This window comes from Vigna unguiculata, chromosome 1 (assembly GCF_004118075.2).
Source record: "Vigna unguiculata cultivar IT97K-499-35 chromosome 1, ASM411807v1, whole genome shotgun sequence".
In the NCBI taxonomy this organism is placed as follows: Eukaryota; Viridiplantae; Streptophyta; class Magnoliopsida; order Fabales; family Fabaceae; genus Vigna; species Vigna unguiculata.
In genome coordinates, this window is record NC_040279.1 from 12,906,000 (window position 1) to 12,932,198 (window position 26,199).

At 35.9% G+C, this 26,199-nt stretch overlaps 1 protein-coding gene across 1 annotated transcript; it reads right to left on the bottom strand.

Annotated features, from left to right (window-relative positions):
• Window positions 1–1,917: 1,917 nt before the first annotated feature.
• LOC114164375 lies at window positions 1,918–11,058 on the bottom strand. Its single transcript, XM_028049027.1, has 7 exons — window positions 10,820–11,058; window positions 10,480–10,672; window positions 10,256–10,376; window positions 8,929–9,275; window positions 7,053–8,811; window positions 4,538–4,788; window positions 1,918–2,201 (listed from the first exon to the last, which is right to left on the bottom strand). Exons 1-7 carry the CDS (start codon window positions 10,900–10,902, stop codon window positions 2,130–2,132), a joined length of 2,826 nt encoding a protein of 941 aa, XP_027904828.1. The 5' UTR covers window positions 10,903–11,058; the 3' UTR covers window positions 1,918–2,129.
• Window positions 11,059–26,199: the final 15,141 nt, after the last annotated feature.

Here is a 26,199-nt window from a genome sequence, read left to right on the forward strand (position 1 = left end):
AAAATTAATTAAAATTTAAAAAATTATAATTAATTAAATAGGAAACAATATAAGTATATCTTACTGAAATTAAAATTTATGTATTTAAGTCATAAGCTCTACATGTTATTAGTTTATATATATATATATATATATATATATATATATATATATATATATATATATATATATATTTATATATATATATATATATGTGTGTGTGTGTTTTACTACAAATCTTTGAAAGTTATTATAAAATAATATCTATTGATTTATTTATTTAATAAAAAATCATATTAAGTTGTAAAATAAAATGAATATTTTTATAGTTGGTAGCAATTAATATATTTTTAATTATTTAATTCAAGACTAAAATTATACTTAAAAAAATTATTTAAATGCAAATATAATAACACGTAGATGTTAAAGTAAAAATTACTATTAAGTTAAAGAAGATATTAAAACAAATCATACTCGCATATTTATCTCATAAAAAACATTATCTCCACCACAAAAGAATATAAAAAGATACAATATTTCATCAAAATTAATAAATAAAAAAACTATATATCCTTAAAATAAAAAACAAGGCTCAAAAACATCGTTATTATTCGGTTTGACTTCATGGTTTAGATTTTGGTCAAGTCATATCATTTTAGACAGAATGTCACGTCATGTATTTTTATAAGTAATGATATAAGTATATCTTTTATTTATAGTTATCTTTTAATTATTTTGTTTCTTTTCTACTATTTTATATAAACACCCTTATATTTTCTTAGATTAAATTATTTCAGAAGTTAGGATTTTATATAAACACACTTATATTTTCTTAGATTAAATTATTTTAGAGATTTTCACTGTCACATTGTCTCTATCATATAATATAGTGTCAAACTTATATTTTCTTAGATTAAATCATTTCAAATATTTTCACTGTCACATTATATTATCTACATAATATAATGTCATGTGATAATTTTGTTTTCTAAAAATTATAATATTATAAAAAAATTATAAAAAATTAAAATAACATATGCTGACATATACCACATAGTTAATACTGTTATTGTATTAATAATAAAGATAACTTGTAATGAATTTTTTAAAATAAAAACTTAATTAAATCAAATAAAAATAAAAAGTATCTAATGAAATTTCGTTACAAAAATAAAAGTTTCTAAAATTAAAAACTTCTAAAATGATTCAACCATTTTCTTTTTCTTATGATCTCCGTACATTTCTCAAGTGTTTATCAATATTTTAGATATCCATAAATTATTATTAAATTTTTATCAGCATCCCCCACACCAAGAACCAAGGAACAAAAGAGTACAAGGGAAGATTAAAAACTTATCAATATTTATTTGACCCAATAGAAAAGTGCAAATAATATTTTGAATATAGAAAAAAAATTTGGCAATAATCAATAGATTATAAATTTTTATCAATTTGTTATTGTTTCCTTACCATAAATATCTTCTACTGTTGCTAAAACTTAGTTTAAGAATAACACATTTTCACTTATCACAAATCCCATTTATATTTAAAAAATTGGAAAAACATACACAGGAACTAAAAATATGATACTGCAGTCACCAGTGCTACACTGCAAGTGAGATTTCCATCCAATTCACATCTTCAAGAACAATGTTACATTACATTACTACTATAAACAATGGGAAGTATGCACTATAATATTTCAATTGAAGATTGACCAATTCTGAAACATTTGACAAAAACATATATTAAATTAAAGATTTGAAGCGATCTATTCTAATATACAATGAGAAATAGTTTTATGTTAACCATAAAATAAGGGTATTAACCAGCATGATATAAGATATTCAAACCATTCCCACGATAAGGAATGGTTACCTCATCAATACCTGACATTCTTTAATTAACCAATATCGATTTTCTTTAGTTCAAAGATGCTTCTGATGCAATGACACTTTTATTAAATTGACAGACAACACCAATCCAAAATCCAATATAATAGTAAAATTTATAGCATCAAAACTGACTTTAGAAAAACCAGAATGGACAAGCATCCGATTGATTAAAAACATAACTTGAATTTGGATGTAGGAACAATACTCATTCTCCGAAAACAACTCAACATAACGTTTGACAACTTCCTCCAGGTCTCAGTTTCTCCCATGGTTTCTAACATAGGAGTTGCGTGCTAACAATTTCTGGCTGGAAGTGAACCGATCACCCTGCAAAAACCATACGTCAAGCAGATGAATCTTCCACATCCAACAAGACACTATAATCTAGCATGCTGCACCATTAAATTGCAAGCCTTACTACAGAATAAAAAATGATTATCTTTACGATAAAATTAAGATCTCTTTACATTAAAACACAGACATTATTTACAATAAATTATAAATAACTACATACATACATTAAAACACAGACAAAGGTCAGGTGTATATTATATTTTAATGAGGTTGAATTAGAAAAAGTGGCATAGTAAAAACGAGGTTAACTTCTGGCTGGATAAATAATCAACTATTCCTATAGTCGATTGGCTTGGGATTCCTAATCACTTGCAAAATAAGTTGGAAGCCAAGTTGGCACTTTATATCTGATAGATCTTGGTCTATTCCTGATGCTAAGGTGACCTTCCTAATCACTTACACAATACCCTTTATTGGGAGTTTTTATTCTTATTCTATAAAATGTTCCCAATATTTGTGATTTTTTTTTAATTTAATTTGATATAAATGAACCATAACTACTTAGTCCTATTCCTAAAAGCTTTATCCCTAAATAACATATCCAAACTGGAGGTCACTATTGAAGAATTTATATATTCCAATTCTTTATTTTTTTTTTCTTGTATGCAAATAATTAAACAGTCCAAGTAATAAAAACCCAAGTTTCACTTAGATCCCAATTCCAATACGATCCCCATGCCTCATTAGCCCCTCTCAGTGTCGCAATCTCTGTTCTAATCTTACATCAGTTTGATACTGAGGACTATCTTTCATGGAATGGTTCTGCTGATGGCATTCTCAGTCTCAAAAACTGCTGATGGAATGTACAGCACTGGTTTGGAGCAAATTTATTCCTCCTCCTTTCCCTTTTCTTGTTATCATAATAGGTTGCCTACAGAAGATAGCTGTTTCTTGTGTCATCTTTGGGGTGGTGCTGCGGAAACTGTTCAACACTTGCTCTTTTTATACACATTTTCTAAACATCCCTGGGCCTGGCTTACCAGCTCTTTCCAGTGCCATTTTTTCTGATTCCATCTCTTCCTTTCTTTGTTTCTTGCAAGGATGCTGGAGTGCTCAAGCCAAGACTGTAATACAGGTCTCTTTGGTGTCATAATATATCAATAACCAGAACAAGATCTGCTTTGATAACCCACATACAATCTCATGAAAAATTAAAAGCTTAATTTATCGAGGTCAATCGGGCAGGTAACTGTTCTACTGGTTGTATGTAACGTGCAACTGGTCACTATTCTTAAAAGTTTTGTAGTAGATACATCCTAGGAAGACTGCATTATGTTCCGTTTCTTTGCCTCCTCTCCCTGTCATCGGTTCAAATGTAACACTGATTGGGCAGCTATAGACACTCCTGGTGTATCTGGTTGTGGGGGAATATTTAGAGATCATCATGCTTTTATTGTGGGTTGTTTTTCATATGCTGGTGGTCATAATGCCTTTATATGCAGATGAGATGGGAGTGATTCCTGACATGGAAGTTGTTGTCCCCACAGGCTATACTAATCTTCGGATTGAGTGTAATTCTCATCTAGATTCAAGCTTTGGTTCAATACTGCTATTATTCCTTGAGATCTTCGTAATAGATGGCTGGATTGTTTTGTAAATAGTAATATTTTTTTTCCTTTTTCACACTTTTTTAGGGTAATCATCTATGTATCGACAAACTTGCTGAGTCTGGCATTAGATCTCAGGATTGTACTTGGTGGGATAATGTTTCTAGCTCCACTTGTCCAGAGTTTTATAGGGTTATAGGTTGTGGGTCAGGTGTGTTATCCCCAACTTTTTTTCTTGTACTTTTCCTCCTGTTTATGATATTCGAAGTACTGCATATGATTGATGTTTGTGGTGCCGACATAGTAATGCCTAAGGACCTCACTTTTTAAAACAAAAACATGCATACGGAAGAGACTTTGATCAGCATTAAATCCCACCTTAGTTGCTTAGGCGAAGAACTTGTCTTGGCTCTCTACCTTATGACATGAGCTCTGAAAATTCTAGGTTTCTCAGGAAGCTCACAACTCACTGTTGAGGCAAATAATTCTTCGCAGAAATTTTGAAATTTGTTTCTTTATATCCTCTTATTTCGCATCACTTTCACTTCACCATATAACAGAGAATTTCAACTTGCAAAAATTTTCTTTCTCTTGAACCAAGAATAGAATAGAATTTATAACTTGCAGAGTCATTTTTTAAACACAAATCCAAGGAATGTTTTATTTTTGAAAATGGGAAACACTCCAGTCAAAATATGAACATCTAAATATAATGTTCTCCATGAAATCAATTACAATAGGACTGAAACAACCAGAACAAACCTTGCACATAGATGCTGCCGATTCTGATTCAAAAGTTTGGAGAGGTAGATGTCCAAGAGACTGGAAAGAGTCCAGGGCATCTAAAGTCAGCTGCCAGCCACAAAGAGCCACGCTACCCACACCAGAACTGGAGCAGGGATTATCACAACCAGCAGCAGCAACATCCCCATTCACCCAAGGACAGTGATCATTATGTAATTTGATTGGATCAAATTCAACACCTCCATTACTGATGTCTCTGTATGGAATCCCTGATCATTATAGCCAAGTGCATTAGTTAATGAAAAAACGAAGAGCTGTCAGGATGGGGCAAGCAAGCAACGGTGTAAGGTTCAGAAAAAATATTCAGTAATCAGTAAAATAAGAAACATTGTTGTGAAAGAACATCTTGGTAAAAAGTAGAAAAATTGGGTACAATTCATCAGCAGTAATTTAATTCAGAAAATGATTAGAAATGGTTTGTATAAATTGGGTAAAGTCATCTAAAAATTAATCAATAAGAGATTTGATAGTTACTATTGAGTGACCACCATGAGACCAGACATTGGTAAGTTGAAAATATTACCTGAATAAGAAACTCGTGTATATATTGTAAGAGAAGAAAATCCATAATGGAAGTACCCATGGCTGTGAATATGTAACCCAATCAATGTCTACATGTCTACTATGCTCACTATTAACAGTTTTCGCAGACATAGTGAGTATAAAATTTGGGTGTGTGGATTTCAGATGAATGGGATGGGGGAGGAAGTAGAAAGGAAAAGGAGGTCTGCTCTAACAGGAGGGAGTGGGGTTGAGAGATTCCAACACCTAAATTGGGGGTAGGATACAGAAGCAAAACTAATAATATTTAAAATAATATTACAACAGTAGTATCTTAGATTTCCTTTCAACAGTCAGGGGGGCTCAAATCTTATTGATCTCCACACCTTTTGGTTGTTCAAGTAGCAAGGATTAGTTCCTTTTAAGTAAAATCTCAGATACGAATCTTGTGAATAAAGAAAATAAATTTTGGGAGAACATTCCTCCCTGCAACAGGTTCATTTAACTAAGATAGGGTAGGCTTAATGCAACTTCCCATTTCCAAGGGCTTCCAACCCAAAAAAAAAAAAAAACTTTTGGAGGGAAAACATCCAAAAATACTAACAATATTTTTCAAAACATAAATATCTCTTGTAATAACTCCTCTTTGTTTTCACTTAAGCATTTGGCTGGAGGGGAAACAACTAAGGCGACAGATTTGGTTCCCAACCAACAAAGAATTCCCTCTCTTTTTGAAGGTAAAATCCCCTCCCTTCACATTTCGCCACAGCCCCACCCCCCAAGCTCTATCTGAAAGTTATTTCTCCCAGCACAATAATCACACAAATTGAGATAAGGCATTCTGATATTGTTTATATGTTTGTAATTGACCTCAGATAGTTCAATTTCCAAATAACTTTGCACAATTGAGTATAAATGAATACATAACAAGAGAAAGTGATAAATATATTAGTATTACAATGACACTATTCAAAATTCAAAGGTAACAGATTTATACCATTACACAAAATATTGGCAACCCAAAAATCCTTTAAGAAAAAAATATTGGAAGCCATTACAGGTTAGGCAGAAGCTTAGCGGACAAAACAAATACAATATATACCATATAGATAATTAAAAAAAATGCAGATATATAATAGTAATGCAAAAATAATGAAAAACAACCATATAATTAATAAATATATCTTGTCTAGAAATTCTGATAACAATTAAATCAAATCAAAACACCACCAAATTCAAGGTTCAGACTTAAAACAAAAAGGAAACATAAGATAAATGTCCTAAATTTCTAATTATCTTTTAGATGCTTTAGAATTGCCCTACTCAGTTGCCATTGGGGATGCTGGAAAAAAGGTGATGAAATGTTTCAGATATTCAGAGTATAATTATTGAGTGGAAAAGAACAAGAAAAGAATTCAGGGAGGGTGGGTGGCACTAGATGAAGAGGAAATAGAAAGTGAAAAATTGAGAGGACTTGTACTCAGAGGTGGCTGCGGAAGCAGGACATCGCTGCGCTGGAACCCAAGGAGACTGCAGATGCGTGAATGAAGTGCAGTGCATGAGTCAGAGGAGGCTGTCAGTGAGGTGCTTGAGGCTAGTTGGGGTGCATTAGGTTTTGTTTTCTGATGTAATTGTTTGGGTTTGGATCCAGGTTGTATGGCCCAACTCTTTTTTTCTTAAAAAAATAACTAATGTGCTTACCCAATATACATTAGTTCAGAAATAGAAACAGAAGAGAGAGAAAACAGTAGGGCTTTAAAAGGCTCAACTCAGGTCGGTTCACCTTGACCTGAGGCTTGCACAGCTCCAAACTAACATTCCATGACCCAAGGTAGCTGCTATGAGCAGCCATGGCCATTTTCAATAATGTTGGACTTTACCGGTGACATTGAGCATCAGAAGGGAAAAGTATATCTAATGTTAAAGAGGAAAAAGAAAGAACCTATTAAAATAGATAAATAATCAGACATACCCATAACATCTGTATTTAAATGGCCTGATTCATGATATGCTCCATCATCAATGTGAGATGCCTTCCCAGTCTGAGTAACTTCTTCCTTGGATACTTCATAGGCAGAACAAACAACAGCATTACAAGAAAGGGACGGATGGGCACCATTGTCAGGGTCTATCATCTGCATGCTACAACTGGTCTTCTCACCACTCTCAACAGATTCAACCTTGGTTGAAGCTATAATTTTTGAGCCACTATCAGCCCTTGCTATAGATTGAGACACCACGGCTTGACTATCCCCTTGAGGATCTTCCCGACTCATCTCCTCAGGCACAAAATCCCCAGTATGTCCATGATAAGGCTCAAATTCACCAGGTGGACCCTGATTTTCAATCACTTCAGCAATTGGTTCAACATCACCTAAACTATCACCTCTATGAACTGAGACATCAGTCCCATGGATTTCAGCCTCATGACTTGCACCCATGCCCACACTTCCCCCACTAATACCAAAACTAGGTCCATCTCTAGCATGTGCTGTCAGTATCTCTGTGTTCAAAACTTCCCCACAAGCATTTGAACTGCTAACACCTGCCTCCCCTCCTGCCCTTTCTAAAAGTGGTTGGAAACAAGCACTTTGCTGTGCTTGATAGCTGCTATTTAGCTCTGATGCTTCGTTCAAATCAACAGAAGGGAAATTGACATCATTAGCATCCACAGGAAAATTTTCAACACTTTCCATTGATTCATCATCTGAACTGTGATAAACTGTATTCATTGCAATAATAGAAGATGCTTGAGCAGAATCTCTGGTAGACATAACACCAATGGCATGATCCCTTTCTGGGTTAGACTGGTTATGGATGTTTGCATCCAGTTCTATTTGAATACCCAATGAATGGCTAGGTGCAACGTCAGAAGAATTTCTTAATGGAAACTGGAATGTTTCCAATAGATTAGTATGACGGGCACGCTTTGAAGGGCCAGCTGAATACAGTTGACTACCAGTGACTTCATTATTATCACGGTCAGCCACAGTTTTTTCAACACTGTCTGCCTGTTGCACATTTAGATGTGGCCTGTCAGCAGTGATTCCACCATCATCCATTTTGCGTTTGCTTGCAGTGGGGCCTTGTGATTCGTAAGAAGCTGTCTGGTCTCCAACCTCACTTCCAGAAGGCCGTCCAATCATCAGATGTTTTCCTTCCCCAGCATCTTGCACATGACCTGAGGTTGATGTCAAGTTTATTGGTGAAGAGGATGGCCCACTAGCCATCCTAAGACTTAAATCTAAACTTTTATTGGATACAAGTTGTCTTTTATCAGATGTCGTAGCCTCATCACGGTCTCCAATCCTCTCTTTTTCAACACCATCAGCAGCAGCCCATTCATTGATACCACTAGCTGCACTTATTCCTCGAGTTGATGCTATTTTCTTGCTTGTTTGAGGTGTATCAATCCCACAGGGTGTCAAATGAACTGGTCGTGGAGCTGTCAAGAAATCCCATACTCTAACTGTAGCCCCACATAAACTACAATCTAACAATGGTGACCTAGACTCACAATTAAACTCTGAACCCAGTACATCATTGTCCCCGGTATCTTTCCTTGAAGAAGTTGAAAACTCTCTCTTGCTTGGAGCAGGATCAGCAGCAGAGCCTTTGGCTGGACCAGAGCTATACCCATTTTTTGCAGATTCAGCGGATTGTTCTTCACAGTCAAGCACGTTAGGAAGCCACCGTGGCTCCCATCCACAAAGACTTATGAGCTTTTGAGCCTATTGCAGTGGAAAATTAATAAAAGGATGTACAAATAAATAAAATTGGACAAATTGGCATAAAATATACTCCAATAAATAATTAAGACAAAACAACATATCTTAAAAATATCTTACATAAGAATATGGATGACAGGCCTGTTCTCCAGTTATGCCTGTTCCAGAAGCATTTTCTGCTCTGCAGCCCAATTCTCCAGCTGTCTGAATTTGCAATTGAGCAAGTAAACGATCAATTTGAGGGCTATGTGTAATCCGCATAAGCTCAATTGCAGATGAAGATACGATTGGGAGGGAATAAAACTGCAAGAGTCCATCACACCTATCCTTAAAACCACCAATTAGAGCTGAAGGTGAAGTAGGAGGGAACTGCACCAAGCTTTCGGGACAGCTATTGCCTCTCCAAGGACAGGTGACTTTGTGTCCTTTATCAAGCTGTTCAGAAAACTCTTCACTGGAGCCATCAGCTTCATCAAATACATGAGAAACAATAAGCAAGGCCCAGAAAGAAGCATTGAATTAAGTGGTATAAAAGGGCTTGTTTTTGAATTATCCAGAAGATTAAAACATAATGAAGTACGACGTTTATTAATTGAAATTGAATATTGAATTGAATATTAACTATAATTGACACCACAAAAGGTTCAAACTACACATTGCAAATACCATCTACATCATACTCTTAACACAAAAATGGCAAAATAACAATCTCTAATACAATTTATCTAGTAGAAGTTCCAATGTCCAACAAACTTCCATATAACCATGTAACCCCATAGAAGTCTTAGAATTTGGGCTTGGAACCTCATTTAACCCCACAAAAAATCAAATTGAAAGCTTAGGATTGTCCAAGCTTCACAAGTTCTATTTAAAACATGTAACAAGTCACCCGTTTTCTCACCCATTAAGAGTGAGTTACAAAATAAATCACTCTCACCGTTTGTTCAAAAGCACCAAATGAAATTTTTGGGCTTTAGGATATAGCGTCTTTCTCATGGTATTGTATTGAAAAGAGAACCCTGTATTATGTGTCTCCATGAATCAGTATTTTTCCATTAAAATATCCCTAGGTAACTTCCCGAGGAAAATGAAAAATTGATAAATTATTATGAGCTCTTCCATGCAGTTATGCGAATTAACTTTCAGAAGAGGTACGTCACACTTTAGACAACAACCAAAAATAATGCACTGCGACTAGTTGCCGAAATCACACCACCCAAGACACAAAATAAGCATACATAAATTGCATCACATTTCCTACAAAAGTTACCAAAACACTTCACCTCAGGCGAAACCCAAAAAATAACACATCCAACAATCTACATTATCAAGGTATACACATCCTGAGCAGACCTTTGAGTTGGAAATAGCAGAATCAACAATCCCCATCCCCCATCATTAAAAAGCAAAAACCAAAAGAAAAAATACATTACAATTATAGATTCACCTTCAAAAGATGAAGCTGAAGACACGGCAAAATCTAACTGAGCACGACATATCTCACACTCAATCTTAGTAACACCCACATTCACCCAACCTCTCTTCGCACAAGCCAACGACCCAGCAACCTGTAAAATGACAAAGACAGACATCAGTTCAATTGTCCCCTCCCGGCCCCCAATTATCTCAACTTAATCGTTTCCATCACAATTCAACCGTATCGAAGCCAACCTTGGGCAATTTCCCGGCGAGCTTAAACGTCGAAAGGCGGCGCAGCAAATCGCCGCGCTCCCATGGCCGGCAGGAGGGAACCGAAGAACCTTGCAGCACCGAACCGACAACCTCGCGCGAATCCGCACTTGATTTGTGACGGCGCCGAACATCTCCGTTGGCCGGAAACGCCGGCGACGAGGCCCCCGCAGAACTAGAGGAGGACAAAAAAAGGAACATCAGCGAAAATTGAAAGCAAAGGACAAAACCCTAGAAAACGAAGAGTGAGAAATGGAGCTACGGTATGCAATAATTATGCAAAGAAAAGGAAAAGGTAGAGTGAGAAACCCTAGAGAGAGACCTTGCTGCAGGTGTGGGAGGAGAAGAAGGTGGTTTCGGAAGAGAGAGATTGGGATTGGCAGAGCTTACGCCATCTTCGTTCATCTTTCAATTTCATGTATTTTCTTCTCTCTCTCTTTCTTTCTCTCGTTTTGTGTTGTGCTTCTAACTTCCCTTTGGGTTTGGAGTCACACGCTATTAACGTGACAAATAAATTCCTTTCGCTCTCCACTTGTGTTGTGGTTGGGTGGGTTATGTGATGGATCCCATTCTCAACAACTTATTCCTTCCAAAATAACATAAATATATTTTTTCCATTTCTTTTAAACATTGATCAAGAAATCAAGTAAAAAATATATTCTTTTTAAAATATTAAAATATATGTCTATTGTCATACAATTGTGAATATATTGAAAAATAACATAACGTACATCAGTTTTTTCTCAAAAAATATGAACAATATAAGAAAAACGTATTCTTGAAAGTTTCAAATGTTATAATGGTAATGGCATTTAATATCCTTGCACTATTTATTTATTTAGAAAATAAAGCATAGATGAAGTACTAGTAACAGACCAAGACACATTCAAATCGAGACACATATTCATGTTACAGTTATTTCATCCCAAATTCAGGATTGTTGCTGAACATTAACATGGTCTTCATCATCAACTCTCCTAATTTGTTCTTAAATTAATTAGTTTTTCTTTTTTGTGTTTTGCTACAACATTGGATTTATTGAAACGATGAGGTTACTTTTGTAACATTGCTTTTAAAAAGGTAGTTTTTTATGGTTATCAACAATACAATGTAGCATGTAGCAAAAAATACTAACGTGTGGACTATGTGGTAATGTTATGTTCGGTCCAACTTACTATATTAGAGTTTCCATACCAATTGAGCTTTGTAGTAGAAAAAGAAAACAGAACAACATTTTAATATTTGGATAATTTTTTTTCTTACAATCTGATGATATTTTTAAGTGGTTTTAAAATATAGAAAAATAAAAAATAAAAAATTATTTAGAAAATATCATCTCATATTACATTAGAAAAAGTGGCATAGTAAAAACGAGGTTAACTTCTGCCTGGATAAATAATCAACTATTCTTATAGTCGATTGGCTTGGGCTAATCACTTGCAAAATAAGTTGGAAGCCAAGGTGGCACTTTATATCTAACAGATCTTGGTCTATTCCTGATGCTAAGGTGGCATTCCTAATCACTTACACAATACCCTTCATTGGGAGTTTTTATATTTATTCTATAAAATGTTCCCAATATTTATGATTTTTTTTAATTTAATTTGATATAAATGAACCATAACTACTTAGTCTTATTCCTAAAAGATTTATCCCTAAATAACATATCCAAACTGGAGGTCACTATTGAAGAATTTATATGTTCCTTCATACTACAAAAGAGAGCTTATGGATAAACTCCAAAGGCTCCAGCAAATAACCATGTCTGTGGAGGAATATAGGCAAAAGTTGGAGTTGTACATCTTGCGGGCTGGGATAGATGAGGAAGAGGATCTAACCATTGCTAGGTTCTTGAGTGGTCTAAACTACAACATAAGAGATAAAGTTGATTTGTTCCCATATCAAAATTTAAATGAACTTGCTCAAATGTGCATCAAAGTTGACCAACAACTTTTAAGGAAACCTATTCGCAAGGATTCTTCAATCTCTTTTTCAAAATCTTATTTTCAAAAGAAAGATTTTTTTCATGCAAAGGAGACCGCTTATAAACACCCAACAAAAGGTCAAGATAAGGGTGAGACCTCCAACCGAGGTAGTGAGATCAAGTATTTTAAATGTTTAGGTAGAGGTCATGTGGCATCATAGTGTCCTACCAAGTGCACCATTGTGCTAAAGGGCCAAGACCTCTACAACAGTCAATGGGAGTCTTCTGAGGAATCTTCCTCCTCTAGTGACTCCCACAGTGACAAGTCGTCTAAGGACAAACTTCATTCATATGCTCAAGAAGGGTCTCTCTTAATGATTAGGAGGCTTCTTAATAACCAGCCAACCCTTCCTCTTAATAATCAAAGAGAAAACATTTTTCACACTCGTTGTGACGTTTTGAACAATACTTGTTCTTTGATCATTGATAGTGGGTCTTGTTGCAACTGTTGTAGCACAAGAATGGTTGAGAAGTTGAACTTGACTTTGTTACCCCATCCCAAACCTTACAAACTTCATTGGCTTAATGAAGATGGGGATCTCGAAGTCAAGCATCAAGTGTTAGTTAAGTTCTCTATTGGAAAGTACAAAGACAAATTTTTATGTGATGTAATTCCAATGGAAGCTTTCCATATTCTTAGGTAGGCCTTGGCAATTTGACCGCAAAACCACACACCATGGCCATACCAATGAGATCACCCTCCAACATCATTCTAAAACTTTTGTGTTACATCCCCTCACTCCTACTCAAGTTGCTAGTGACCAAGCTCAAATGAGAGCTAGGAGAGAGGAAGGGAGTTCCACCAACTCTACTAAATTATCCAAGGATTCTAAGACAAAGGTAGAGGAAATCTCTCCTTCTAAGGATGTTCATCATGAAGTACTTCTAACTCATAAAACTCTTTTACAAACTCTTCATGTTGAACACCCTTCCTACCTTTTGCTTTGTCATGTTGTCCTTACATGTCTCCAACATCCTTCACTTAAGGATCTACCTCCTTCTGTCTGTGCTTTTCTCCATGAATTTGCGGATCTTTTCCCTAAGGATGGCCCCCAAGGCCTCCCACATTTTAGAGGAATAGAGCACAAGATTGATTTTGTCCCAAGGGCCAGTCTACCTCATAGACCAGCCTATAGGACAAATCCAATTGAGGCTAAAGAGATAGAGACTTAAGTGACCGAGTTGTTAGACAAATGATGGGTCCAGAAGAGTCTTAGTCCTTGTGTTGTTCCCATGTTGTTGGTGCCCAAAAAGGATGGCAAATGGCGCATGTGCTGTGATTGTAGGGCCATCAACAACATTACCATCAAGTATAGGCACCCCATCCTTAGACTAGATGATATGTTGGATGAATTGCATGGAGCCAAAATGTTTTCAAAAATAGACCTCAAGAGTGGTTATCACCAAATTCGTATTGCCAAGGGTGAAGAGTGGAAAACCGCTTTCAAAACTAAGTTTGGTCTATATGAATGGTTAGTCATGCCTTTTGGCCTAACCAATGCTCTTAGCACATTCATGCGACTAATGAATCATGCGACTAATAAAAGTCCTTTTGATCTTGAGTTGTATTCATTTGAGTGGTAGAAATTAGAGGTTTTTCAAGCTTATGGCAATGCATGCTTGCATGAGGTGTGGAGTGAAAATTTTTCAGAAACACATGAGAGAATTGAGTGATACACATGCTGTGAGAGTTTGTCAATTTTAATCCTAGATCTGATTTGATTGAGATTCTTGTTTGTAATGCTTTAAACATGCTCTTAACTGGTTTGAATGATTCTAACTTTGATGGATGAAGTTTTTCTTTCCCTGCTCACATCTCTGCTCACAATTTTGAAACAATGTGCTTACAGTGTTTACACTTTTCTTGGCTCAGTCTCACCTTGTCTAGTTCTTGCTTGTCTCTGTTGTCTCCACGGACTCAACCAATTTTCCAGTCTGTGATCCGCAGCTCTTGATGGTTGGGTTTGTGCTTGCTTGAGTCTGGTGTTATAGGTTGTTTAGTCTTAGTTTTGCCCAGGAGTGCAAAAGTCTAAGTGTGGGGGTATTTGATAACTCAATTTCTATACCTTCATATCGAAGCTTATTGCACTCACTTGCCATTTTAGTTTCCTTTATCTTTCATCATAGCTTAAAAATGTGATATTTTAAAGTTGTCTTCAAAAGCTGCAGTATCGCCTGGCGGTATTTATTACCGCCCGGCGCATCTTAAAGGATCATTTTCCAAAAAACGCTAATTTTTCAGCATTGACCTTTGCTGCTTGTTTTGATCATAACTTTCTCTACAGGTGTCCAAATGAGTTGGTTCTTGTTGCGTTGGATTCTACACTCAAAGAGCTTTAATTGAAGTGGTAGAACGCAATTTTTGGAATTTTGTGCGAGATGCAGTTTACTCTGGAAGATGGCAGCAGTTACAAAGGCAAAAACCACCTCATGTTTTCGTTGAAAACTTGGTGCATTTAGCAAAGCCTTGAAGCAAACCCTTTCTTCACCTAATGGGCTTCTTCTCTGCACATGGAATAGCCAAAAAAGGGAGCTGATCTAGGGTTGGCCATCATTGCCACATCAGTAGACAAAACAGAAGAAAATTCTGTAAGGACTGGCAGCACACACACACTCAAAAAGCAGGATCAACTTTTGGCAACTTTTGGACAGAATGTTGTTGGGAATTTGGAGAGGCAATTTGGTGCAGAGGGGAGGGGGCTGGAATTGAAAAAAAGAGGGGATAGAGAGAACGAGGGAGTTTTTCAGGGATCATTAGTGTGCAGTTTTCTTTTGTTAGCTCTTAGACAACACCATCATTCTGGATTCTCTGAAAAAAAACTTTTCTCTTCAAGTTCCTCGAAGATGAATTGCTGAGCACTTTGCATTGTGATATGGATTGTGAGTTTTATTTTAGTTTGCTATTCAGTTGTTATTTTGATTCCAAGACTATGTAAGTTGAAACCCATGATGAATGTTCTTGCCAATTCAATCTGTTGTGGGAGTTTTATGTCTTCAATGAATATTTCCAGCTTGCATTTTACACTTAGCTTCTGATTTTATATTTTCATTTTGTTCTGCACTTCATTTGCTGCTGTCCACAGAGCATCCATTTTGGTTGAATACATCCTAGTTTAAAGTTACTCTGCATTTCTATTAGGTTTAATTTATAGTTATTGTTTAAGCTTTCCATGATATACATTGCAGCTCTGTTTTTGGCTCCATATGGCTTGGTTTAGTCACTGTTTTATTGGTTTCATGCTCTTGTGATATGCCAAATCAAGTTCTAAATTAAAAGGGGGCACTAGCTAGTGGAGTACGTAGACATCAATTTTGGTTTTGTTTCCCTTTTTCTTAGTGATCACTTTGTTATTGATTTTTAGACACTAGCTAGGCCAATTTTTGTTATCTCTTTCAAATGTTGTCATTTCTTCTACTTGTTATCCTTGCATTGGTTTCATGGCTACATACATTCTCATTTATTCTACTTTTAAGAGTCTAGCATATTTCTTATGAGTTAGTTTCATTAATTCATCACTTTACAAATGCATTCGTTTTAATTTCTTTGTCTATCTTTTATGCTTTTAAAAATCTCCCAAAAACATGTATTTAGCATTCAATCCACTCATTGCATTGACTCCATCCTTGGACTGACCTGAGTTGATCCTTATACTGCATTAGTAAAGGGTGATTAATTCAGTTTGTTTGGGACAGTTTAGGCGACAAAAGCTGTCTACCAATCATATAGCCTACCAACATGATATAACATGTAATCATTACATTTAACACATTAATTACAAATTTAATACAATTGAAACATAATATTCAAGTGGATCTTCATCAATCTTCATCAAACACATGTGATTTTCATGCACTTGGCTTTATCAAATCTTTGTGCCAAGCTTGCTTGTGCCAACAACCAGGCATCTCAAGTAATGGATATCACCTTAATGCCTTATAGTTTGGGCCAATGCTTAGGCCATTTAGTTTTTAATGTTTTTTTTAAATAGTTACATAAAGGTTTAGTATTTTTGAATGGTTTAATTAACATATTTTTGGACTTGTATTTAAGGCACAAACTTTTAGTTGCTCTTTCATTGTAATTTTTGTTTCGGCTAATTGTTGAAGGAAAGCCTAACCCTTTGATGAGTGTGTATTTTTGTCCACATTTAATGTTTAGTTATGGGTATTTAATTGAATTTGTGTGCGTAAAGAGTGATTTAATTGACAGTTCTGATAATTAGGCTATTTGAACTTGTGTGATAAAAATGTCTTAAAAATTAATTTTAGTTGCATAAATTATTTTTGGATATTTTAACGTTTGTTGATGCAGCTGAAGTTAAGATTAAGCTCATTTAAGGTGGAAAAATAAATTGATTGAAGTTACAAACCACCTTTGAATAAGGTTAAAATCAGCAAGTTCTGGAAAAATCACTTTTGCACCCCATACATTACTTATACACTCCTCTCTTTCAAGTGGACCACCTAAAAACTTGTTTTGCACCCCTAGTTTTTACTAAGTTGCACCCCTCATTCCACTCATAAACTAGATGCAATCAGATGCTGCCATGTGGCAATCCTCAATTTTCAAATTTGTCCAAGCATTTGTTGCCATATGTCATCTATCCACCACTAAACATCTGAGCCAATAGCACATTGCATGTCATCTCATTTTCTTCTCCTAAAACCCTAGGTACCATCAGTAACGTTGAAGTCGACAGTCACTACTCCGCCACCACCATCCTAACACGAGGAATCATTGCGGACTGGCCACCACAAATTGGGTAGTAGAAGAGCGACCACCATTGTAGCAAGACGTAGCACCATCATAGCACCTTCGTCGGAAACGAAATGCAACAACCACCGTGAAAGCACCATTGCACCTGCGGCAGCAACAAGGATAGAGACGAAAACCTTAATTTTTTGAGAGAGAAGGGAATGCCACGTGTCATTCTACCATTGCACAACCAATGGGTTAAAGCTGGTCAAAGTGGTCAAATCTGGTCAAATATTCAAATCTAGTCAAAGACTAGTCAAAGAAGATTGGTTTAAGTGCAAATATTCATTTTTTTGGATTTTCCAGTAAATTTGGACTATAGGATTGAAAATGGCTTATTTAGAAAATTAATGCAAATATTACTTGGTGATAATTTATCAGATATCTTTAAATAATTAATTTATTTAATTATATTATAAATTATTAACCAACTATATTTGCCAAATATTTTTAAAACTGACTATCTCTCCAAATATTTTTAAATATTCATAATTTATCTTTATCTTTATTTTAAAAGATATTTGAGAGGTTTTAGCAATTGAAAAGCCCAGTCCAAGTCCTATATAAAGAGACCAAGGGGAGGCAGAAAGGGAAGAAGTTGAGGACTTCGGAGTTTTGGAACCCTTAGGGGTGCCTAATTTCGTTTCCTTTCTCTCTCTATTATTCTCTTTATTTTTATTTTACTTTTGCATTCTATGGAGTGTTAAACTTCTTGGATTGATCCATTGTAATTTCATTATGGATTATGAGGTTAGAATGAAATAATTTCTTGTTCTTTTTATTACTGTTGAGGTTTTCATTCTTCTATTTCTTTTATCTTTGAATCACATAAAAAGTAATGATTTTAGATCTATATGCATGTTGATCGTATGAGTCCAAGAGTTTTTAAATTTAATTGAGACTTTACTTTGGTTTTAATTTTAGAAACTTTCATAAGATTGAATGAGTTTTTGCTAATAATTGAGAAGTTACTTTGATTAAAGGTGAAAACTTAGATTAGAATTAATCAAGAAGTTACTTTGGTTAATTAACTTTTTACTAGATATAAGAGGTAAAAGAATGGACATGATTAGGAATAGTAATATTTAATTGAGAAGTTACTTTGTTAAATTTACTAAGATTAATCTACAAAGTTCTTACTTTTGATTGAGTAGTTACTTTGGTTGAAAGTAAGGACGCCAACAAATTAATTGAGAAGTTACATTGATTAATTTGAAGTCTTAAATAAGAAATCAATAACAATAATCTTTAGGAAACCAATGATGAGTCCTATTTTGAAAAAGTAGTGGAATCGACCTATTTTTCTTTACTATTAGTTTTATCTTATTTTATCTTTTTATCTTTATCTCTCATATTTTTATTATTTTATTTGACTAACTCTTTTGTATAGTTTTTATAAGAACTAATTTGTTAAAAAGCAATTTTGTGTTCATTGGGAGATTACTTTGGGTTACTTTACCCTTTCTATTATGTTGATTACTATCTTAACAATACTGAAGTTGTTATAGATAAATAGTATTAATTTGATCATGTCAACGACAACGTTATCACCCTTACACGAGTCCAACATTAGTAGACATTTCTCAAAGATGCTTCAAGATCATGTTGGACCAACACAAGATCCAACCATTTTCCTAAGTGTTCAGAAGCCCAACCCTTTCAAAATATGAAAGACCTTCTCCTTTTTGCAGAGACGTGAATTTCTCCTTAGGACACAGTTAGGGTTCCTTCGTCACCCAACCTCCCTTATTTGTTAGGGTTATTCACAAAGAGGGTTAGTCGTTAGATATTTTGTTAAAGTTTCTTTATAGCGAATGCATCTTTTATACCTTCGTTAGGGTTATTTTCCATCTCTTTTAATCTTCCTTTCACGACAACCTTCTTCCTTATAAAAGGCAAGCTAGTCATTGTAAACGACAACTTTGGGATTAATATGATTCGCCTTTGTGTCTTACCTCACCTTCAAAGTTCATCTTCACTGAGAGCTAACCCTACAGTTGTCTCATGGTGAGATTCCAAGTTTCATTGATGGAACTTGGTGGTTGGAGACTTTCGTTGCATTATCCATTGTTTGGAGGATCTTCCGAGGAATGTTCGTCGACTTTCTCCGAAAAATCAAAGAGTAGAAGGCCTCGCGTGGATTTTCAACAAATTTTGTGAGCCTTTCATCCATAATTGAGGTGCCACAGCGAAACGACATTGAAAATTATGGTCGATGCGTGCTCAACCCGAAAGGTCAGCCTAACGCTCTTGTACAAAAGCCCACGAAGACGTTTGAGACTTATATTTTGTACCCTACTAGACGTCAAGGCGCCACAAGCTGCACTTAGGGAGTTTACTTAACCTAGGAATATTCTCCAAGTGCACTTGGGGTGTTTCACCCAAGGCCTCACCAACCGTTAGATTGACTATCACGGGAGGCACACTTGTCTCAGGAACAAGGTTTGCAATTGCAGGATTGGAAGTTAACATCACTAAGCTAACCTTCTATTTCTTTGCTAGAACAGTCGCCACAATAACACATGCACCCTTTGAGCCACATTTTTTATTCTTTGAGACGTTTGAAGTTGTTAGTTTTGAAATGGTGAGTTTAGCCAAGAAGGGGGGTTGAATTGGCTTTATAAAACTTTTTCAAAAGCTTAAACTCTTTTTCAATTGAATCTAATGGACTGGAAAGTTTGGATGTAAATGCAGCAGACCAGTAGACTTTCAGTCGATTAAAATATAAAACAACAGACTAAATTGTTCTTGACGCTATGAAACAGTCGATTAAAAATACAAATCAGTCGGCTAAAATACTAGAGAATTATGCAGAATGCAGAATTCACGAATTTAACTCAAACAACAATCTTTTACATACAAGACATGTTCCAATCAATATTTATAACAAGTATAAAACCTCAGATTACACAAGAACGCATTAAATCACACCACAGATGCAATTGCTTGATTTTCTTGAGTTTTTAAAGAGTTTCATATAGAGGGAGATGAGGGAAAAAAGAATGCAAAGTTGTTTTTATACTGGTTCACTCAATCATAGAGCGACATCCAGTTTTCCAGGACAACTTGAGCCTGGTTTCCACTATATTCAAAAGTTTTACAAATCAAACACCAAGATTACACTTTTGAACACAAAGCACACAAGATTTTTGACTCACACAAAAATCTAGAACTACAACCTACAATAATCACACTTGCAGACCTGGAATCACATAGGCAAACCATCCAGAGGCACAAGAACGTCCAAACCTGATGGTGGTTGTCCCTCGCACACCATACATGTGTTCTTCAAGCTACTCACAAGCCAAAATGCCTCTAATATCAACCAAGATCTTCAAACACGAGTTGCAGCTGTGTATTGCAAAGAAAGAACGCTTCTTGTAAGACCCGTAAAAATTAATTAATTAAATAATTAATTAATTAATAAATGTGAGTAGGAAGAGCCTTTATGGCATTAAATATTGTTGGATGTGACATGGAAAAGTGTTAGCTCATGTGGTTGAGAGTACTTTAATTGTGTGAGAGGACTTGGGTTCGAGTCTTATGTATGCTTGTTGTGTGTTAATTGATTTATTAGTATTTTTGATAATATAATTGTGATTAGTGAGTGATATTATAATCATAGAATTATAATAGTTATCACCAAATGTGAATTGGCATAGTGGTTGTGCTTTGGCATTATTAGTGGAGGGTCATGAGTTCAAACCTTGATGGACATAAGGTAGACTTTATTTTTGCTAAATCCAGTTCGGGGTGGATGTGAAAAGGTAGAGGGAGGGCAGCCAAGAGGGGCTGAAAAACCATCAAATAATTACCCTTTTTCGTTTTAGTCTTTAAACCCTTAATTAAGACACATATAAAAGGGCCAAATTGGGGGAAAAGAGGGGTTTTGGTAGTGTTGAACTTTGACTTTGAGAGAAGGACGAAAATTGGGCTGTGAGTGGTGAGTTTGGGGGCGCAAAAGGTGAATTGGAAGGAGGCTTGAGGAGAAGCATTCTTTTCTCTCAATTTTTGATCAATAATTCCAAGTTAGGGGTGTTGAGTTTATTTGTACGAATTTTTCATGTGTTTTTTGCGTCTTTATGCTCAATTGGATTCTCTGTGGTATGATTGTGGTATTATGTGTACTGTGATTGAGAGTTTCTGGATGGGTTGTTGTGTAAAAAGCCTCTTTTGGGTGGTTTATAGGAATTGGAAGAGGGCTTTGGTACTGTTTTTGTTGACTTTGGCCAAACCTTTAATTTTGGTGATGCAAACCTGTTGAAAACATGTTACTGTGATGGTTTGATGAAATAGAGTGCTTGGAAATGATTGAATTGCATTTGGGGTATGGTTTTTGGTTGTTTTCACGCATGTATAGGAGGGGAATACTGCAAGTTTCGCCCAAGCGAGTCTCTCTCGCCTAGGCGAGAGTTGCAGAAGCTTTGACAGGGTTTTGGCTCAAGCTTTTCGCTCAGGCAACCCAGTTAAGGGTTGGGCGACACGTTATCTCGCCTAGGCAAGATTGGCTCGCCTAAGCGAGGTCGAGAGGGAACCTGGGAGTGTTGAGCACGACTTCTGGTCTAGGCGAGAAGTTTTGAGTGATGGACATTCTCGCCTAGGCGAGAGTGGCTCGCCTAAGCGAGTTCAAGAAGTGAATTGGTGCATTTTTGTCGAATCCTCATCTAGGCGAGGTCTGTGTGTTATTTTGAGCGAAGGCGGGACTCGCCCAGGCGAAAAGAGCTCGTCTAAGCGAGATAACGTAGGGAAACCATTGTCTTAAGCTCGCTCAAGCGAGGTGGACTAGCCTAAGCGAGGCTAAGGGTTTATTTTAGGCGAGGGTCCCTAGCTTAATGCGAATTGCCATGGTTGTATGTGTTATATGTGTTGGTTTGGCTACTCTTTCCTAAGTATAGGAAGTATATGCATGTGGTGGTGGTGTCGGGCTTGAAGGATTAAGTCCAATAGTTGAACGCATGATGGGCATGAGACTGTGTAGTTCCCGTCGGCTGCTAAGTGGCGAGGAGTCCTTAGTATGGTGATTACATGCGTCAGACGCACGATGGGCAAGGAACTGTTAGGTTCCCGTCGACTACTATTGGGCAAGGTCCAAGTTAAGAAGACTTTGATGATTTACTATAGACGAGGAGTCTGTAGGGCAGGACTATGAGCAGGATAGGCTCATAGGGTTGGACCACGATTGGGTTAGTTTCGTGGGAGCACAATGAAGTCTCAAGACCTAGTTCATGTATATGACTCATGAAGGACTATGAGGTCATGAATGGGTAATTTGAAAACAATGAAATATTTAGTCATGTTAATTTTAGGATGGGTGGCATATTTATTTCATGTATATTTTTATATATTGTGCATAGCTCACCCTTTTTGTGTGTGTGTGGCGATGATCGGATAACTTGTTATCCGGGAGCAGATGATTGGACAGGTGGGTCAGGAGATGCTTAGAGGCGGAGTGCAGGGGCTACCTGGGTTTTTGAGAAGATTTTTATATTTAGACTTTTGATGTAAAATTTATTATGTTGAATTTTGATGGATTTTGTAATACTATAATTGCGAGCATATGAATTATATTATAGTAAACTTTTTAATTTCCCGTGTTTTGGGAAATGGTATTATATTAAATGAGGTTTTATTTTCACTTCCTATTTTATTTATTAAATATTAGTAATATTCCTTAGGGATGTTACACTTTCTAGAGATGAATGACCCAATTTCGTTCAGAAAAACTCAAATTTGCACCTTTGCTCGCAAAAACACGACTTATGTAGTTTGGTTTAAGTGAAAACAGTCGATTGAATTTTCTGTATAGCCAGCTTATTTCACCTGACTTAAGTGAAATCAGTCAATTGAAAAATAATTCAACTGACTGAATGCATTCATACCAGAAACTATATACAACAACCCTTTTAACCTGTTAAAACCCATTTTAACAGATTAAAAGAGACACACTAAGGCACACAAGACATCTAACCTATGTCATATAGCCTATCAACAAAGTATAACACTAACACATTTCATTTAACATGTTATATACAGATTTAACACACTAAAACTTAATCTTTAAGAGGATCTTCCTCAATCTTCATCAAACACTTAAGATCTTCATGCACATGGCTTTATCGATTCTTTATTTCAAGCTTGCTTGTGCCAACAATCTCCCCCTGAATTGATGAAGCCAACATCCTCGAGTTGAATTGATGAGCTAAGATCCATAGAGAAACCTGAAAAAGCTTTTGCATGCAAGATACCGATATTCCAAATATACAACCAAGCAAAAGCACACAAGCATACATACATATCGCATATGCATATGCTCCCCCTATCATTAATAATATGATTTAACTTCAAATTTTTGATTAAGTTTGCAGTATTATATGATTAGAACATGTTTATTTCAAGTTTTCCAATTTTGACACAATATTACTCAATTTTCACTCATTATCTCCCCCTTTGGATTCATCATATGAAAGTAAATGCATAGATCATTTTGCAAAGATGAAAATTTCCATTAAAGCAGTAACATGGGGGTGTACCAAAGCACCTGGCATGAATACAAACACACCAAAATAGAAATAGAAATGATAGATACATCATGAAGCTAAAAACTGATATGATCAATCGGCTGAAATTAGAAAATAGCCAACTAAAATACTAGAACAGACAACAGACACACAAAATGCAGCACGAAAATGCAATGCATGACCTATGAGTCATCCCCTTCACTCATTCCTAGGGTATTCTCTATTGTAGACATTGGAGAGGAGGTCATGAACGTTATAGAGTTGGTCATCCAAGTCTTGAAACCTTGTTGTGTAGTACATGTGATGTGCATTTTGAGCCATGTTGAGGTCTTGAAGTTGGTTGAGAACCATTCTCTCAAATTGGGAGTAAGCAGGTCCAGTATTCTCAAGAGGATTGTACAGCTCAATTGCCATAGGCTATGGTTCATCTTCCTCTTGGTTTTATCCACTAGTTCCCGCTTCATGATCATTTGCTCCAACTTCAATGTTTGCACCTTGATATCCTTCAACTAGCCAAGTGTTGCCTACCTTGGTGAATCCCATCTTGTTGATATTTAGTGTTGAAACATGATTGAGAAAGCCAATAGACTCCTCAAGGTCTCCTTCCACATCCACACCAAAATGCTCAATGAACTTGGAGATGAGCACCACATATGGAAGCTTGAAATCCGTGAGCCTCTTTGCCTTCATCATATGATCACGAATTGTGTAGGTCCAGTCCACCATCACCCCATTTTGAATGCAGTACATCACCATTAGAACACCTTCATTCAAGGTAGAATGGTTGCTCCCCCTAGGCATAATGATTTTGGTCACTACCATGGCTAGCAACCTTTCCTCCATATGAAGCCTTCCCACATGGAAATTTCTAGCTTGCTCACCTTGGTTTCTTACACATTGATTAAAGTATTGCACCTTGTTGAACTCATCCACTACACTAGTTTCACCTTTGCGAACTTGCACACCTCTTTGCCTTAGACCAGCCACATCCTTCCATGTTTACCTAGTGATTTCCATCTCCACACCTTTGACACTTGATTTGAGAACACCATTGCTGAACTTGAGGTTGGCATAAAACACCTTCACCAAATCCGGATACACCTTACCTGAAAGCTCAAGGAAAGTCTTCAATTTTTTAGCTTTGAGATGTTGCTCAAAGTTGCCAAAGTTTTCTACCTTTAGCCATGACATACGAATCATCTTAGGAAGAATGATTTGCTTCCTATTGATCTCAATCAAGAAGGTTTGAATTCTGTCCTTATGACCTTCAAACCATATCTCAAGTCTTCCTTGATTCATAGCATTTGGAGAGGATGGAGTGGGTGGAGTGGAGATTTCATCATCTGAGGGGGCAGCTCGTGATCTTTTAGGCATGGTGAAAAGTAGGTTTGGCTCTTACTAGCAAATGAGAATGCCAATGCATGATGCTTATGCAAGTATTTATAGAATCAGCAGGTTGATTTTCAAAATCAGTCAATTGAATTGTGCTGATTTTCTGGTTTCAATGCAGTACAAGAAATCACAGCAATTAAATGTGAAGGGAATATGAATCGGAGATGCAGTGATGTGTTTCCCATGCGTTTTATGAACAATCCACTCACAAACAGTTCACATCTAATGCATGCACATTGGAAATCATGTAATTAAAGCACTTTATGGTCAATGCAATCTGAAAGTTGATTTTAGCTGATGTAATAGTTGTTACAACTGTTGCTACAGTCAAAAAACAGTCAAGTGATGCATACTTTGACTTGATCAATCAATTAAAATCAATTCAAGCAATTCCACATCAGCATAAGTGATTTTAACACATAAAAATACAGAGTTAGTCGACTAAACCTGTAGCAAAAAACTAATTTTTGGTGCAGTGGCAGATTTAAGTGAAATCTATGTGTTGAATTTGCAAATTTAGCTGACTGAAATTCTGACCGTTTTCAAATTATGCAAATTTTTTTTCATTTTAAATGCAACACACACATGATCTAATAAGATTAACAAGCTAAACAGATATTAACATAAATTCTTCATGTCAAGAACACCTATTTCAGTTCTAAGCTTATTAAATCTATCACGTGCAAGTGGTTTAGTGAATAAATCCGCCAATTGATTTTCAGTTTTCACAAACATGAATTCAATATCACCTTTTTGAATATGATCTCTTATGAAATGATGCCTGATTTCAATGTGTTTACTTTTAGAATGCTGGATTGGATTCTTAGTTAGGTTGATTGCACTTGTATTATCAAAATAAAGAGGTACCTTCTCTAGCTTTACACCATAATCCATAAGTTGATGCTTCAACCATATGCTTTGAGCACATGCATGTCCAACTTCTATGTACTCAGCCTTAACTGTAGAGAATGCTACACATGCTTGCTTCTTGCTATTCCATGAGATTAGGCTTGATCCAAGTAGATGGCATGTACCACTTGTGCTTTTCCTAT

Excerpts from the sequence above, each read along its gene's own strand:
- LOC114164375 (XM_028049027.1), bottom strand. The coding sequence starts at position 10,902 with ATGAACGAAGATGGCGTAAGCTCTGCCAATCCCAATCTCTCTCTTCCG. Across the intron at positions 10,377-10,479 it reads TCGCCGGGAAATTGCCCAAG|GTTGCTGGGTCGTTGGCTTG; the intron begins GTTGGCTTCGAT and ends GTCATTTTACAG. Across the intron at positions 8,812-8,928 it reads CCTGTCATCCATATTCTTAT|GCTCAAAAGCTCATAAGTCT; the intron begins GTAAGATATTTT and ends CCACTGCAATAG.